Source organism: Lutjanus erythropterus, chromosome 3, assembly GCF_056507025.1.
Source record: "Lutjanus erythropterus isolate fLutEry1 chromosome 3, fLutEry1.hap2, whole genome shotgun sequence".
Taxonomy (NCBI): Eukaryota; Metazoa; Chordata; class Actinopteri; order Lutjaniformes; family Lutjanidae; genus Lutjanus; species Lutjanus erythropterus.
Window position 1 is genome coordinate 24,457,584 of NC_139319.1, and position 15,808 is coordinate 24,473,391.

The following is a 15,808-nucleotide window of genomic DNA, read 5'->3' on the forward strand; positions in this document are numbered from 1 at the left end:
ATATGACTGTAGGTGGCTTGGATTTAGGTGTCACAGTGAATATACACAGAAGTAAATCAAACCTGTAAATCAAAAATACACATTTTTTTTTTTTTTTTTTAAATAGCACTTTGTTTGTTTGCACAAAAAAGTGTCTCTTTCCAAAAATCATGTCCTGGTTACGCCAGATAATCCACAGACCTTGTTGTGAGCAGTTTCATGTAGGAACTACTTATTCTCAAGTACTTCTTGTACATTCTACTGCTGAAAGAAAGTAGTTCCTCCATGAAACTACTCACCACATGGTATGTGAACTGAACCAAGTCTTGAATTTTTGGAAAGAGACACTGTTTTTGAATGTGTCATTTAGTCTCATTATACTGGAGAGAAGGCAGACATCTCTATGGTCGATATCTTTAAAACTGTGCAACTCACACCCAAAAAACTCTAGATGGATAAATAGCACTACAAGCCAGGGTTAAAATATGTATTTTTGATTTTGGTTTGAACTGTAAAAGTGAGGTTGATTAAATGAAATGGGAATGATTTGTGAAGTGTTGTTACCTAAAATGAATTTTGGTTATTATCCTGAGCATTAAATCATTGTGTATGTTTTCTGCTTTGTTCTGTCCATATGTATTTTAATAGGAAGCAGTCCATTGGACAGCCCGCGCAATTTCTCACCAAGCGGACCGGCCCACTTCTCCTTCGCCTCTTCTCGCAGGTTGGCATCCCGCCTTTATTCACACAATAAGTCACACACGCAACGTTACCCGAGCAGTGCGAAGAAGAAGAGGGAAATTGTTGATTGGATTATTTTTACACACACACACACACACACAGACACACACACACAAACATGCAAATTGAATGCCTGCCTCTGCCCTGGCAGTGTCCTGCACTGCTCCCGCCGAGTGTTTGTGTGTCAGAGGGGTGACAGCAGGCCAAGATGAATGAGGACGGGTGCCAGGACTTTGCCCAAACGTGTCTCCCACATCAGTCACTCAGAAAAAGTGTCAGATTCGGGGACGGCTGGAGATGGCCTGAGGGAAGAGAGGAATAAAAGGCGCAGAAGTGTAATTGGGTAGATTGAAAGGAAAGTGAAGGTGGTGGAATTGTTTTAGTGTAGCTGCTGATTGTGTAGTCTGGAGACTAAAATAGGAACTGATATTGCAGTTCTGGCTGTTGAAAGTGGTAGAGGTAACAGTTCTTATTGTTCTTGATTCTAACATATGTTCTCCAATTTCCACTTGTATTTATTTTGTCCTCAGGGCTGACGGTCGTAGATGGTCCTTGGCTTCTCTGCCTTCCTCAGGATATGGAACCAATACACCCAGTTCAACGGTGAGTTGTGGAACAAGAAGAAAAGCCACACAGTCAGACCGTCTATGCAGTTATTTATTATTACATTTATTTTGCAGCATTTTGGCTCAGTTTGTCTTCTTGGAAACAAAAGACAGTAATCACAGTGCCAACATGGGGTGAACATTGGGGAGCAAAAAATTGATGTAATGTTAGGTGAAGAGACTCTCTGTGCTCCACCAATGTTTCTGCTGGTGACATTTTGCTGCCACAAGCAAAATAAAATCACAAAAGAAGTCATCTTATGTACATTCACTACATCCAATAAACAAAATTAACCCACAGAGTATCAAGAAATTAAACATTCTCAAAGAAATGCTCCTTATTAAACAGGAAAAATACAACTGGTTCATTAACTCCTCGTAAAACACACTTCAATCAAACTCAACAGAAAAATGTAAAACTCCCCAAAACCATCTTTGTTACCCTTTCTACTGTCCCAACAATCACCAACTCTTGCTTGGTTGAAATAAATCCTCAATTCATCACGTTGTTTAAAGAGTCTGGTTCTGCAGGCTGTTTTCCTGTCACTCCTCAGCTCAGTGCACTCTGCTCTGTCTGAGTGGGTGTGTGCTGTGCCACTGCATGAGACCATGTCAGGGAGCAGAGCCTGTCACTTTGCAGACTGTTACATTAGCAAAGTAAAATAACAGATACCCCCCCCCCCACACACCCCCCCAAAAAAACAGCAACCATCAAATAGGTGATACATTTGTCCAATTGCCCAACCTTGCATGATAGTAACTTTTTTTTACTCTTCTGTGGCAGCTAACACACAAAGTCTTTCAGGCCTACTATTATGTTGCATCCCAAGCTTATCTACACACGTTACAGCTGACTAAAGTAACATAACTACTGCTAATGTGCTAGTACTTCTTTCACACAAACATAGACACTGCATGACTCACTTCTCACAACGAATAACAACAAAAACACCCACTATGCCTCATCATTTAAACTAAATATTAAGAATAATATAGTGTACAATAAAGCATTATTTTTGGTCCTTCCAAACACCAGTGGAATTTATTAGTCTTTGGCACTTCTGCATTTTTTGCTGCTTTACATTAGGATTGCTGAGGCGTTTCCCCACATCTTTAACTTTGGGAATGCATACAACTCAATGCACCCGCCATGGATGATGCCAGTGCTTGGGATGCAACAATCCTACGTTTTCTTCCAGTACCTCAACCATTTGATATCCTCAACTGTCCTATACTGATTTTAAAGCTTAAGAGGAGGTCTTCATGCCAATGGTGGAAACATTCTGTGTAGCCTCTGAACATCACATGAAATGCATTATATTTTAATCACATGTGGTCCATTTTTAATGCTTTCACTTTCAGTACCCTATATTTAATACATTATTCGGCTACTGTGTAGCAGTGTAACCTAGAATGCTAGTGGTTGCATGTAACTAGTGACACCCTGCGAGTGTAGCAGAAATTACTTTCTATTATCAGTGCTAGTGCTATTAGCTAAAGTTTAATAATTTCAGCGGACAACTCAGCAGTTTCATGTGGAAGTGAGATGGGAAAGCCACAATGGAAAAAAGCTGCATGGTTGCAGAGAAAAGGAGCTTTCAGGAAAATTGAATCAACTCTTACTTTGTCGGACCTCAGGTCCAGTTTTGTAAACCCACTCACAAAGCTGCGATCCATAACTGACCTGTTACTCATGAGTATCTCTAAATCAAGTCTGTAACCACCCGGATCTGTGAATATTAGCCCTGCGACCTGACCCTCACCTGTCTGATGATGGTCTAAACCCTGCTCACGTTCCCTGTTAGTGGGTGAACAATCCAACACTTGGTGAATTCTGTTTCACAATGATAGGAAGAGCCGACACTGAAGGATCAAAAAGCAATGTCGCTATCAATGCTTGGTTGCCACAAGCCAGTTATCCTTGTGGTAACTTTTCTCACAATATTATTCTTACATTCTGTTAGTGTACCATATTGGTCCCAAACGTCCGACTTAGCCTTCAACTATCTATTGTCCACAATTCCTCCACTGGCTCTTTTTGCCTTTATGTCATCCATTCCAGCTATCAGCTAGCCTTCATAGCATTCAGATCAAACAGTGACATCCTGTTGTTGGCAGAATGTGGGGTCAGTGGTTGTATCTTAGGCTTTCACAATAAAACCTGGCCAGCTGAATGGACTTGATAATACTGTGTTAGTGGATAGAAATATTAAAAATACTGCATGATCATTTTATTTCTGATTCCTTCAAAGGAAAAAAAACATTGTTTTATTGCATGTGTTATATTATTTTTCTTATCTGCTGCCCACCTGCAGTTATTTCATTTTTACCAATGCCCACACCCATAAATTTATATAAATATACTTTACACAGCATTTTTGTGGGTCATCCGGTGTGTACCCACAGGTGCCTGACCCGTTGCAGGACTCTAGGACAGATAAAGTGATCTGAAAACAGTGGAATTCAGTGCTCAAGGAATCTAATGTTAAATGCCATAATTAGACCAATTCCTGTGCAGTCCTCGATCATATACTAGCTCCCTAAATTGGCACTGAGTCATCAAAAGTTTGAGAACTCTTGATCTATCGTGTATTATTACTGCAGCAGCCAGTGTATCTTCCGCTCTCTCAAATGTAAGATAGAGCTGACTAAGTGTGTTCTTGTAACACAAAACTTGTGGCTGTCAAACAGGACACCACAGCACAGTGCGACAGCAGTCTCCTGAAAACACCCCTGAAGTCTCTGCTGGTGTTTATGTTGTTTTCACAGAGAAAATCCTTCACGTCTCCCCTCTTTGTAGCGTAAAAACTCATAAGGATCAAACACTGCACTTTCTTTCATTTCCAGTTTTATCAGACAAACAAAAGAAAACTTACTGACATTGAAGTGTGGGATCCGCTTCTTCTTCTCCTGATAATTCAGCTGCACAAGTCATGAAATCAACACACAAAACTTTATTTTAGATTTTTCATCCAGTACTAAGTTGATGAGGTGGGTTTTGTATCCTTAGCATGAATATGGATGTTACTCAAAGAATTTATTTGCATATATTTTCATGCATAAAATCAGCCTGCTATGCTGTGCATAAATTCATGCTCTAAAGTTGCATGTACTGACTTGCTTTGAAATCATTACACGCCACACTTGCAGCTAAGTGCTGTGCACACACAAACACACACACGCTCCTGTGTTTACTGACTTTGTACTTGCTGCTGCGAGTCTCGGCTGATTATTTCAGTGCTGAAGAACATGCATCACATGTAAAACAGAACTAAAAATAACTTATCGGTTGCTAAGATATGATCGACCTGATTTATCTGCAGCTGATGACTTGGCTTTTCTTCAGAAACGTGGATAATGGAAATGAAATGTAACCAATCTGCGTTTATGCCTCGCAGCACCAGTGGCAAACTGTTCCAGTAACTATTTCTCCATCCATCACTTTATCCCAGGAGAAACAGAGATGGATGATAAGGAGGGGCAGCAGAGGCAAATAAAAGCGAGTGTAGGTGGAAGTGAAATGTGTTTTGAAGCAAACAGAGACGACGAACAACAATGTTCACTTTTGTCTGAGCGAAAGATGTTTGAAGGTACTCAGCGAAATGAACTCTGCCAAGGCCCATTTGGTAAATAGTCCATTTGAGAAATGGACCTTAATGTGTATGATGCTCAGGTGGAGGCAAGGTGTTGACTCATAATCCACTGGCTGTACATTTTCTGTGCCATCTTCGACACAATCACTTCCTCTGCATGTGTGCTGCTCTTTCACACATCATTTCTTCCATTGACTGCCTCTCATGCATCTCTTCCTCACAGCAGCACATATAGAGGGAGACATACTCTGCAGGCGACTGATTGATCTCTTTTTACTGGTAGATGAGGTTGAAGATGGTTTTTCAGTCTCTCTATACTCCTCTCAATCTCCATCATGCTCCCCCCTCCACCCCTGTCAGGTTTTCAGTGCTCTGCTGGTTCTTACATGGGCCATTACTCGCTTGATTAGTTACAGCAGGACCCTTGCATACTGAACAGAGCAGATGAAAGGAGAAGATGTGTGTGTGCAAGTGTGTAGAGGAGTTTCTTATATGAAGAGGAAGATATGAAAAAAAATTATGCTTAACAGCTACAGAAATAGTCAGAAATGTAAACAAAGCTGAGGAGAAAGTAGAGGTAAGGCAGGATAAGGACGGAGGAAGTTCAAAGGATGAAACCTTACAGGTGAATAAAACTGTGGACTTGGTTCATCCTAATTTCCCTTTGTTAGATGCTGCAGCTGATCGAGCTGCTTTGACATTGCTTAACCACAACACCGCACTTTTCTACAAGAGCAAATACAACCCAGATGTCGAATTACTCCAAAGCTTATTCACCGTTTAGTTAGAGGCATGTTTTGGATTATTTGAAGTGGGGTTGTGTGATGTTCTTATTCAGACTCAGTGTATTACCTACAGTAGATGGTGGACAGCATGCTTCCAGTCTGATGAAGCAACAGGAGCACTGGTGGACAGGGTCAGCAGCCAAACATATTTTATCCCGGCTTCAAGCCTCTCAGATTCACCCCACCCAAGCATCGGAGGAGAAATCTGGGCCCAACTTCGGTTCTGGATAATTACATCAGTACTGAAGTGAAAGAGAGGTGTTACCAAGTTTGTATTGTGTTATTTTTTTTTTTCAAAGGACAAAGAGAATCTGTGAAATTTATTCTTATGTGTGAGATGCAACTAGATGTCAAAATAGGTTAGACTTTAAAAACTCCTGTAATGTGAACCCAGGATTAGTCGCCTAAAAAAGGCTCACCACCCAAAAAATCAATTTGGTTTAAGGGTACATTATATTTAGAATATGTTCACTTACTTTATCTTGTCATCAAACAGCTTTTTCCGATGGGAAACTGCTGTTAGATAAGCCAAATATAGCTCCCTCCAAAGCCACCAGACTCCTTTGGCAAAAAAATTATTTTATCTCACACAACACAGGAGATGTTAATCTACTGCTGCCTCGATCTGTTAGTTTATTTGTGTTATTGTGTGACTTTGGTGAATCTGAACCAACCTTTTAAAACACCAGAATAACACAAATAAACTCAACAGATTGAGGCAGCGGTAGATCAGCAACTCCTGTGTTCTATGAGGTAAAATTACTGTTTTTGCAAAAGGAGTCTGGTGGTTTGGAGAGAGTGAACTATCGGAACTATCCCATTAAATCATGTGCGTTGCTGAAAGTCCCTGTGAACCCAGACTACCATATAATTTAGCTATTTAGCATGCTGTTATGGCTATTCTGACCCACAATCCTTTGTGATGGGTGTATGCGCAAGGGGGTCAAATGTTATGAGGAAGTAGTATGTCCTAGTTGTAGGCACACTGCATGCAACAGTATGTACTTTGTGAGGACAGCTGCAGTATGTACTAAAACTATAAAGAAAAGGTATGCAGAGTATATTGTGATTTGAGTTAGTGCCACTTTTTTGGCCTTAAATATTTCTACAAATTAAAAGACACTCTCACCATAACCTTGATTATTAAATAATAGAGTCACAATTCAGATGCAAATAATTAATAAATAAGCTTTAAGAAATTATGTGTTACTGCTGTAGAAATGCCTCGTGCATTCTCTGTCTGGGCAGACAGCTCCACTTACAAACTGTGGTTAAATCTGTACAGAATGAAGTTTTGATGCATGTGTGGATGCTTCAAACTGTTTTGTAAAGGGAAAACGGAGACACTAATTTCACATCCTGTTTTTCTGTGTGGGAGGATGAAGACTAACAGTGCTGGAAATAGTGACTGTACACCCTTATTACTGTATTATTTGGACAGCACATATACTGGATATGCAAATACAAATTCCAAGGCATCAGAAGAGGCGCCAGAGCCGTTGAAGCCGACTGACAGGTGATCTAACTGTGCCGCCATCATCAGAAAACTGACTTCAGATGAAGATTGAGAGGAAAGGACAATTAATTTTTCTGAAAACGTGATACCTCTCTATGCGTCTTTTCCTTTCACCTCTCGTTACGTCTTCAGTGGGAGGGACCAACGCTCGAGTGGATGCAATAAAAAGTGAATTGAGATGCACCCTGTGACTGCATGAAAGCAGTGATACAGATATGAGACAGTTTTTCATCTCTGATAACCATCATATCCAGTGGCATTTCGCTCAGTCTCTGAGTGCTCTGTGTCACCAGGGAACTTCTTAATTGATCCTGGACTTGCTGCATTCACAAAATCATCATTTCAGTGCTTATCTGCAGCTTGCAAGTAGCTGAGACCTGAATGCAGTTTGTAATGGATTTTTATAGCAGAAATCGTTATGTGGCCAAAGCCAACCATGGTGTCCCATTGGGAACTGTGTTCATTAAACCTCCCATTGATCCAGACTGGTTTTGCCCTCCTGCGCTGAAGAAAAGTCTTTTGTTTAAAACCGAGCAGCGCTGCCATTAACTCCCCGGAGGCTGCAGACACTTAAAGCAGCAGTAAACTTTTTCACGTGGAGTGACTCTTTCATTCCCTGCAGTCTTTTCTGCTCCGGTTTTCAGTCTACATTATTCTGTTTTTGCCCTCCTACACCAACTCCTTCTGGATATTTTTCTTGTTTCTGCACCTCTCTCTTTTCCTTCCTTGTTCTTTTAAGTTAGTCGCTCCTTTGTATCAGTTGTTTCCACCCACTCACATCATAGTATACCTTGTTTTTCTCTTCTCTTCTCTTCTCTTCTCTTCTCTTCTCTTCTCTTCTCTTCTCTTCTCTTCTCTTCTCGTCACCACATCGATTAAGGTCTTCTTGCCATTTGTTGTTTTTGATTTCTCCATCACTGGCTATCTATTTTTAAACTATTGATGTTACAGCTGCTACAGAGGCTCTAAAAAGAGAGGATCTAACAAAGGGCAGTTCACATTTTAACCTTGTCTCTTTTTCATGTCTCTCTGCAGTCATCCAGCTCATCCCAGGAGCGTCTGCACCAGCTGCCCTTCCAGCCAACTATGGATGAATTGCACTTCCTGTCCAAGCACTTTGGCAGCACCGAGAGCATCACAGACGATGACGGGGGGCGACGCTCGCCGCACGTCCGGCCACGCTCTCGAAGCCTCAGGTGAGAGCTTGGCAGGTCATGGGCAAAAGAGAGTTTTAGTAAATGAAGAACCCCCCCCCCACACTATGCATCTGCAATTCGTCCCTGACAGCAGAAGCTATTTAAGGAGCAGCAGGAATGAGTTTACAGTCTGTAACTTAGCAAAAACACACAACTGATAAATAAACACAGTGTTTCCCCTAAGTTAACTGCTTACCACACTAACTCATACAATGGGTTAACTCACTGACGCAGCCCCTTGCTGCTGCACTGCAAACTGACAGCTGTCATTGCTAATTTTACCCTACACTTCTCTCTGCCTGGCTAACAGCTTTTATCCACGACTGTCAATCATTTGGCAGCCACACATCAGTTCAGTGAACCTGGTCTGTATGACTGAATATCGACACAGAGACCTACAGGAACAGATATCAGCGTTAGCTAGCATGCTAACAGCTGAAAACACAACAAACACACAGAATTGGCAAAAGTACACTCCCTCTCTGCCCGTCTGGTCTTGTTATGTCTTTTAGGTCATTTTCGTCTTGTTACGTCTGTCATTTATGATGTTCACTGATGGATGACCAGGGAATCAACTGTTCTTTGTGTTATTTTTCCCTCAGATGCACTAAAACTGAAGTAACAAGCCAGTTTTCAAAATGTGAGGAGCAGAGGGTACAGATATTTATGTTAAAATGTATAAAGTAAAGTACAAATTTGTCAGAATACTAAATAGTCAACAGATACAGATACCTGAATACTGTATTTAAATACAGTATTTGTACTTAGTTACTTCTCATCTCTTCTTTATGTAATATTCTTATGCACACATGTCTTTGGAGCTATCTTACTAGCTGGCTAGCTTTTGCCTGATTGGTTCGGGGTTGATATTTGTCCATCTTTGATTTTAAATGGATTACATCTGATTTAATAAGTTAATCTTGTTAGGAAGCTTTATTTTACTTACAGCAACCTAACAAGTTGTCATCCACTGCTCTGTTTGTGTGGAGGCCTACCCTCAGTGAAGCACACAGACCAGAGGAGAGGAGAGAAACTAGAAAGAAACATCAAAACGCAGTGAAGACTGTCACAGCTAAAATCAAACAAGTGCACATCAGTTAAGTGAAAAACATAAATACAATATTTTGTTGTTTGTTTTGTTTAAGAGAAATGCCAACACAAAATATTTTTTGTGTGTTTTCCTCTGCTGAATGTGGCTTCACCTGTCGACACCAATCATGTGATTATTCCATACTGACTATGTGACTACTGACAACTCATCTGTATTTGAAGGCCTTAATGGCTTAAAATGCATCGCCAACTGCTGAATGGCCACGAGTTAATAAAGGCTTTTTAAAGATAGAATCAATAGGATTTGTCCGAGATGTTCCTAAACACACCAGAAAGTCAAATACACAATGTTTTGGCTTTTAAAGAGCCCAAGTCCACCAAAATAATTTGAAAAAAATCTATACTTGTTTGTTTTTGTTGTCATTTCCCAAGTGCCTCAGATTTCTTCAACAAATTCAAGAGTCATTGTTCAAAACATCAGATTGTTTTCTGGCTACATCAATGCCTTTGAATAGTTTTTTGATTATTTAAAAAAAAAGGGTAGTCACCATCACTCCACCATCACACCATCAAACAAAAAAACAAACAAAAAAATAGCAAAACTAATCAAAAATCAGTTTGTCAAGTTTTTATGAAGGGACATTAAGCTGTACCATTAAGATTATGAAAGGGAAGCTTTAATTAGTGTGCAGGAACAACTTCATTTTGTCATGAAGAGATGCAGAGGGCTCTCAATCATTTATTTAGAGCACAGGCCTTTCTGTTGCTTGTCTTGTATAATTCACCTTCTTTGTATGCGTCAGTGCCGCTGAATGCTTAATTTTCTGCCATTTAATGAGACGAGAGACGCCGGATTGTTCACTCTTTTTTTCATTAACCTCTTCAGCTTCGCAGGGACATCCATGTCCCATTATGGCAACATTATACTATTTCAGTAGCTGGTATCATCTGAAAGTAGAAGACCTTTAGAATCCACTGGTCATGCTAGCTGGTTGGGAAGGGGGCAAAATAACACCCCAAACAAGGCTAAAACTGGCATGGCAGTTTTCAGAGGGGTGCCTTGACGTCTCACCTCAAGATACCTGAATGAAAATGGATTCCATAGGTACCCATGAGTCTCTCCTTTACAGAACACTTCATGCCAACCCCATACAGTTTTGTACTGAATGCAATATATATGTTATTTTGCCTTTTCTATTAGAATATGTCTGCATACTGGAGTTCCTAAACAGTATTGGAATACCATAAAATGAGTCTGACTGGAAAGTTGAGACTCTTGTGGATTTTTTAAAACTCGATCTCTCTATATAAAATGACCTACAGTGACCTCTAGGATAATCACAGCTTCATGAAACTTCATAACTACAAACTAGAGACCCTGGCCATCCTAGGGATGACTGGCTTTCCTTTGTATATTGACAATAAGGGGGTCTCTGAGCAAATCCCAGAATAGGAGCGCTTGCTATTCAGTTGTGCAAAAATGCAATTCTTACAGAAACCTCCAAATGTCAAAAGTTTTTTTTTTCCCTAGGAAATGACAGCATGAACTTTTCTATGGTGTTCTTCAAAGTCTTGGGGTCTTAATGTTGTATTTTAGTGGGATACTTGACAGTTTTCTTGAACAGTCAAAAATGGTTAAATTTTGCACCAAATCTATGTAGTAAATGGTATTACCTCAAAACTGCAGCAATGTATTGAGGGACGCACCATTACGTTGTTAGTTATGGTCTTTTATGAGATTTGCTGACAATAACAAAAATATAAAGTTACACCAGACTTCTGCTTAAACTATTTCTATATAGTGCAGTTATTTCTAGTGCTTTATACTACTGGGTAGATGAAGCTATATCATATTTCATAAGGTGACGACATGGTTTATGTATAAAATCTACACACAAATATAGTGGAGTAAAAAGAACAACATTTTAGCTCTCAAGTAGAAAGTAACAGGACATGGAAATACTCCAGTTAAGTGCAAGTGTCTTAATATTTTAGCACAGTACTTAGCCACTCACCACCACTTGTATAATATCAGTATCAGTCCACCCTCCAGTGCTTTGAGCCTCTCCAGAGCGCAGCAGTTTCTCTATTAGCAGAAGTCTCTGGTGCACACTCCCTCCAACCACACCTATTATAGCCCCCCACCCCTCCTCTCTGGATGCAACATGCCCCAACTCCAACTGCACGTCACTACTAATCAGTATTCAGTTTTCATATTAAGCTCCTCAGCAGTGGCTGCCCTAGATAATAGCCTATCTCATGGCTTCAGTACACAGAATGTTTGTATTGTGTTCCTTGACATGCCTCATTATTACTATTCAGATCACATCTTTCTGTGAAGCTAAGCTATAATGTGTTTGCCCATAAGACATTATTTCATAACCGTCTTTTCTTTTGTCAGTGTCTGATTCTGTACCGTATGAGCAGCCTTTTATCTGTGCATGTGTGCATCAGAAAGTGCACATGTGGCTCTGACGTTTGATGATGGTAATGAGTGTGATATGACGTGCAGGAGGACACTGGATCCATTAGAGGAACTAAAGTGACTGTACTGAATTTAAGTACACGATTAGCATAATATAAAGACACGACATGTGGGGTAGTGGTGAATTATTCCTTCATTCAAGTGAAAAATACAGAGCTGCAGGTCTCTGTCTGTCAGGCTGCCTCCCCTCATTCCTCCTGCCGTCTTTGTTTTTCTCAGTCGGTGCTGTGTATTACACTCCTGCTCTCTGTGTTTGTCTCCCTGCAGCCCGGGGCGCTCTCCATCCTGCTATGACAATGAAATAGTGATGATGAACCATGTCTACAAGGAGCGCTTCCCCAAGGTCAGCCTCACACAGACAAATACACAAGTGTGAACTGTGCATGCATACACACACAGCAAGTACGTACACAAACATATAGTCAGTGGCCCCTCATAACCTGCACTGAATTACATTTACATGTAAAACATTCAGTAGATTCAGGTTTCAGATGTTTCTGGTGATTAGCTGAAGATACATTAAGTGTCCCAGGGGGTAAACGTGTCCCAAACAACTAGTAAACAAGGTAAAATTCATTCTTTAGAACAGTTGTAGTCACTGTTTTCCCCAAAACACGCAATTTTGGGTGCATGGTTTGGAAATGGCACCCTAAGTTGCTTCAATTCTAAGCAGAGTCTTTTTGGTTTTAATAAACGCAAAGAGTTTTGAAAATTAGGGGAATCAATAGGACTTTACTGATTCCAAAGCCATTATTGATTCAGCTTAACAGTCCAATTCTTTATCGATTACCTATTGATTCTTGAGCTGGCTGTGGCAACATTCTGTCTGTCATCATCTAAAATGGATGAAATGAGGGAATATTTGCACAGAGGTTGCTTTCATTTAGGTTCTTAGTCAAAGAAAATTCTGATAAGCCTGCCTGCATGGTGCTAATGTTAATAAAACCCATGATATTTGCCCTCAGTAACGGACATGCTGCTCGGTTGGGAAACAGTGGCACTTGTACATATACTGTCAAATACATGACATTCCTTGAATTTAAGCCTGTGTTCTGTAGAAGGATATTTCCGATGGATTGTACAATTTTGAACTGGATTTTGAATTTGTTTTGTTGGAAGATGTGCAGGTTTCTTCAGTCCTGATCCCCACAGTGCTAATGACTGCAAGAACAAAGAACAGTCTTGCCACATTGTGGTGAGGATCTTTGAAAGAGGAAAACTCCAGGCGAACAGTAGATCTGAGGCTCTTGCTAAAATAAAAAGGTTTCACCATAGCCTGGGAAGTATACAGGTGCCAGTATAGTCTTGCTTATAGACTAACATCAGAGACTTACATCCATTTTAAGAAGCTAATGCAGGGAGTGTATCAATGAGATGTTTGGACAAGGTGAAGAACAGAAAGGGATTTGAACACCTGCAAAACAATGCAAGCCAGTAAGAGAGAGAGACATGTTTAATGTGTGCAGCTAGCCTGGTAACAAGTTTATGTTCGATTTTCAAAGGGCGCCATCAGCAGGAGCAAACCAAAATGCCTCTGCCAAATGGATAGACCTAGAACCAATCAGAGCAATGAAATATGTAGTTTAGTGCTGAGTGACACATGCAATTGTGGGCGGTGCAGGAAGAAATGGTGGCGTGATCACAAAATTTGTCAAACTACAGCTAAACAGCGCACTAGAATGCGTTTCTGAAAACATTTGAAGTGAGCAATAGGTGATGCAGTAACAGAACCTTGATTCATATTTGATCAGCTCTGACAGTTTGATTATAAGTTTAGTCAGCCTGGTGAATTCAAACTGGTGACGCTCCTCTGTCAGTCCCTCTATGAAACCCACCCCATATTAAATAAACAGTTGTGATTGGCCCGAAGAAATCAGGGACAGGTGTAAATCTGTCTGAATAGGAGGGTGAGCAGATGTATCTGCCAGAGCAAATGAAACAAGAGCTCACAGATTTGTGTGGTTCCCAGGTAGGATCCCAGGATACACATACGCCCTGCTGATGTCCTGAAGGACAAACCTGCAGGAAAAAAAAGCTACAACCACCATATGGCCTGAGAACAACAACTGATCATTCACAAAAGTCCTTTGCTTCAACTAAGAGCAGCTCAGTCTTAGTAAGATTGAGTCAGAAATAAGTAGTAAAAGTGGTTCCCCAGCAGCTTAATTGTAAGAACACTTACCACATAACGGAAATGTCCATGGTTTGACCCCTGGCCAGTGGACCTTGTAGTATTATTATTATTATTATCTCCAAATGTGTCCAGTCTCTTTCACGCTGACGGTGAAATAACGTACAAAGAAAAGAGCATAAACAGTAAAGAAAGCCATGTAAAGCAACCAGTGATCCGGTGTAGGAAAAGAAGTAGACAGCACCAACACTGGACCTTGTTCAGTTCATTTATTTTAGATTCTTGTTTTATTGTGCTGCAGCTTTTCTGAAAACATTGGTGGAGGTCCACATGTCCTGAAAGATGTTTAATATCCCAAATAAATGACAGAAATTTGGATCAAATATTATCTGGGCTTGTTAAGCTTAAAGCAACATTATGCAAGAATTGGTATTTTTTGGAAATTTGCCTCCCCAGCTTCAGAGTGCAGTTCACTTATAGAATGCTGTGGTAAAACCCTCTCCTCCCGAGGGTCCAAGGTTCCTGTCCTACCAGTGTAAACACCAAGACTTCCCTGCTCCACTGAGCTGAGCTAACTAGATGAAGGCAGTTAGCAGCAGTTAATGCTAGCAGTTCACTTAACTTAGCACAAGTAAAGCTTTCTGTCCATCAGGAAACTTACTGTAAAACACTGAGACTTGAGGCAGAGCAGCCAAAAGACATCAAAAGCCTTTTTATTTCCATAAAATATGACCCAGTTTCACCAAACACATAGCTGTTAGTGTTTGCCGTTGTGCCGTAAAGCATTTTGACCAGTTTGCCCCCCTCAGGATAGAGGTAGCTGAAATCCTTTATGAGAACTGAGCTGTTAAGAAATTCAAGCCTCTGCAACCACGGAGAGCTGTCAACACAGCAATAGGATCTCTTTTCAACAAAAAATATAAATAAAGAAATTGAAATATGTTGGACTTCAACTCAGTTAAAGAAAAACAGTAATTACCAGGCAAGAGAAACTCTGAATCCTGGATTAATTTAAGTCCTGGAAATGTTACACATTGATTTTGGAATCACACAGGCCCTGAAGATATGGCCTTAGTCTAAAGGTCAAACTACAGGCTGCTAGAATAAACTAACATCCCTTAAGTAGTCCTGTATACACTGCACATCCTGATAAAGTGTTTTCAGAAATTCCCTCCTGCTCACTTCTGTTGTACTAAGCTGTTATCTCTGTATTTCTGCGCCCTTATTACTTTGAAGGAGGCTTACCAATCCCCTCTGACCTCCAACAAAAAGACAGCTCTTAGTCAGAGGGCTGCTGCTGAGATTTGATTTCACTGTTCTTGGTAAGCTGTTGACTCCGCAGTGTGTGAAAAGTACTGGCGGTCAGCCGCTTCTGAGATGCTGAGACCTGACCTATGATTTATTGATCAAGAGCACAAAATCAATTAGATCACGTACCTTCCTCCAGTCCAGTTCAATATGTAACCAGACTGTAACCTAACCTCTTAAACCTGTCTACATACGTTATAAAGACGTGGAGACATGACTCAGTGTCTGACACTGTTTTTATGAACAGGGCCAGGAAATCTATGTCACTCAGCAAGCAGGTTTCCTCAAACACCTACCTGTACTCAACACACACACACACACACACACACACACACACACACACACACACACACACACACACACACACACACACACCCCACCATTCTGTTCTCATTCACAGTGATGCATCGTGAAGCAGC

The 15,808-nt window shown here is 40.6% G+C and overlaps 1 protein-coding gene across 1 annotated transcript in view; it reads left to right on the forward strand.

Annotated features, from left to right (window-relative positions):
* The first annotated feature begins 1,234 nt into the window (after positions 1 to 1,234).
* Positions 1,235 to 15,808, forward strand: part of mast1a (microtubule associated serine/threonine kinase 1a) — a 45,172-nt gene continuing 30,598 nt past the window's right edge. Inside the window, exons 1-3 of the mRNA XM_084715533.1 lie at positions 1,235 to 1,323; positions 8,255 to 8,415; positions 12,218 to 12,293. Of these exons, the coding sequence (XP_084571659.1) occupies positions 8,306 to 8,415; positions 12,218 to 12,293 (186 nt within the window). The 5' untranslated portion in view covers positions 1,235 to 1,323; positions 8,255 to 8,305. The remainder of the gene's footprint in view (positions 1,324 to 8,254; positions 8,416 to 12,217; positions 12,294 to 15,808) is intronic.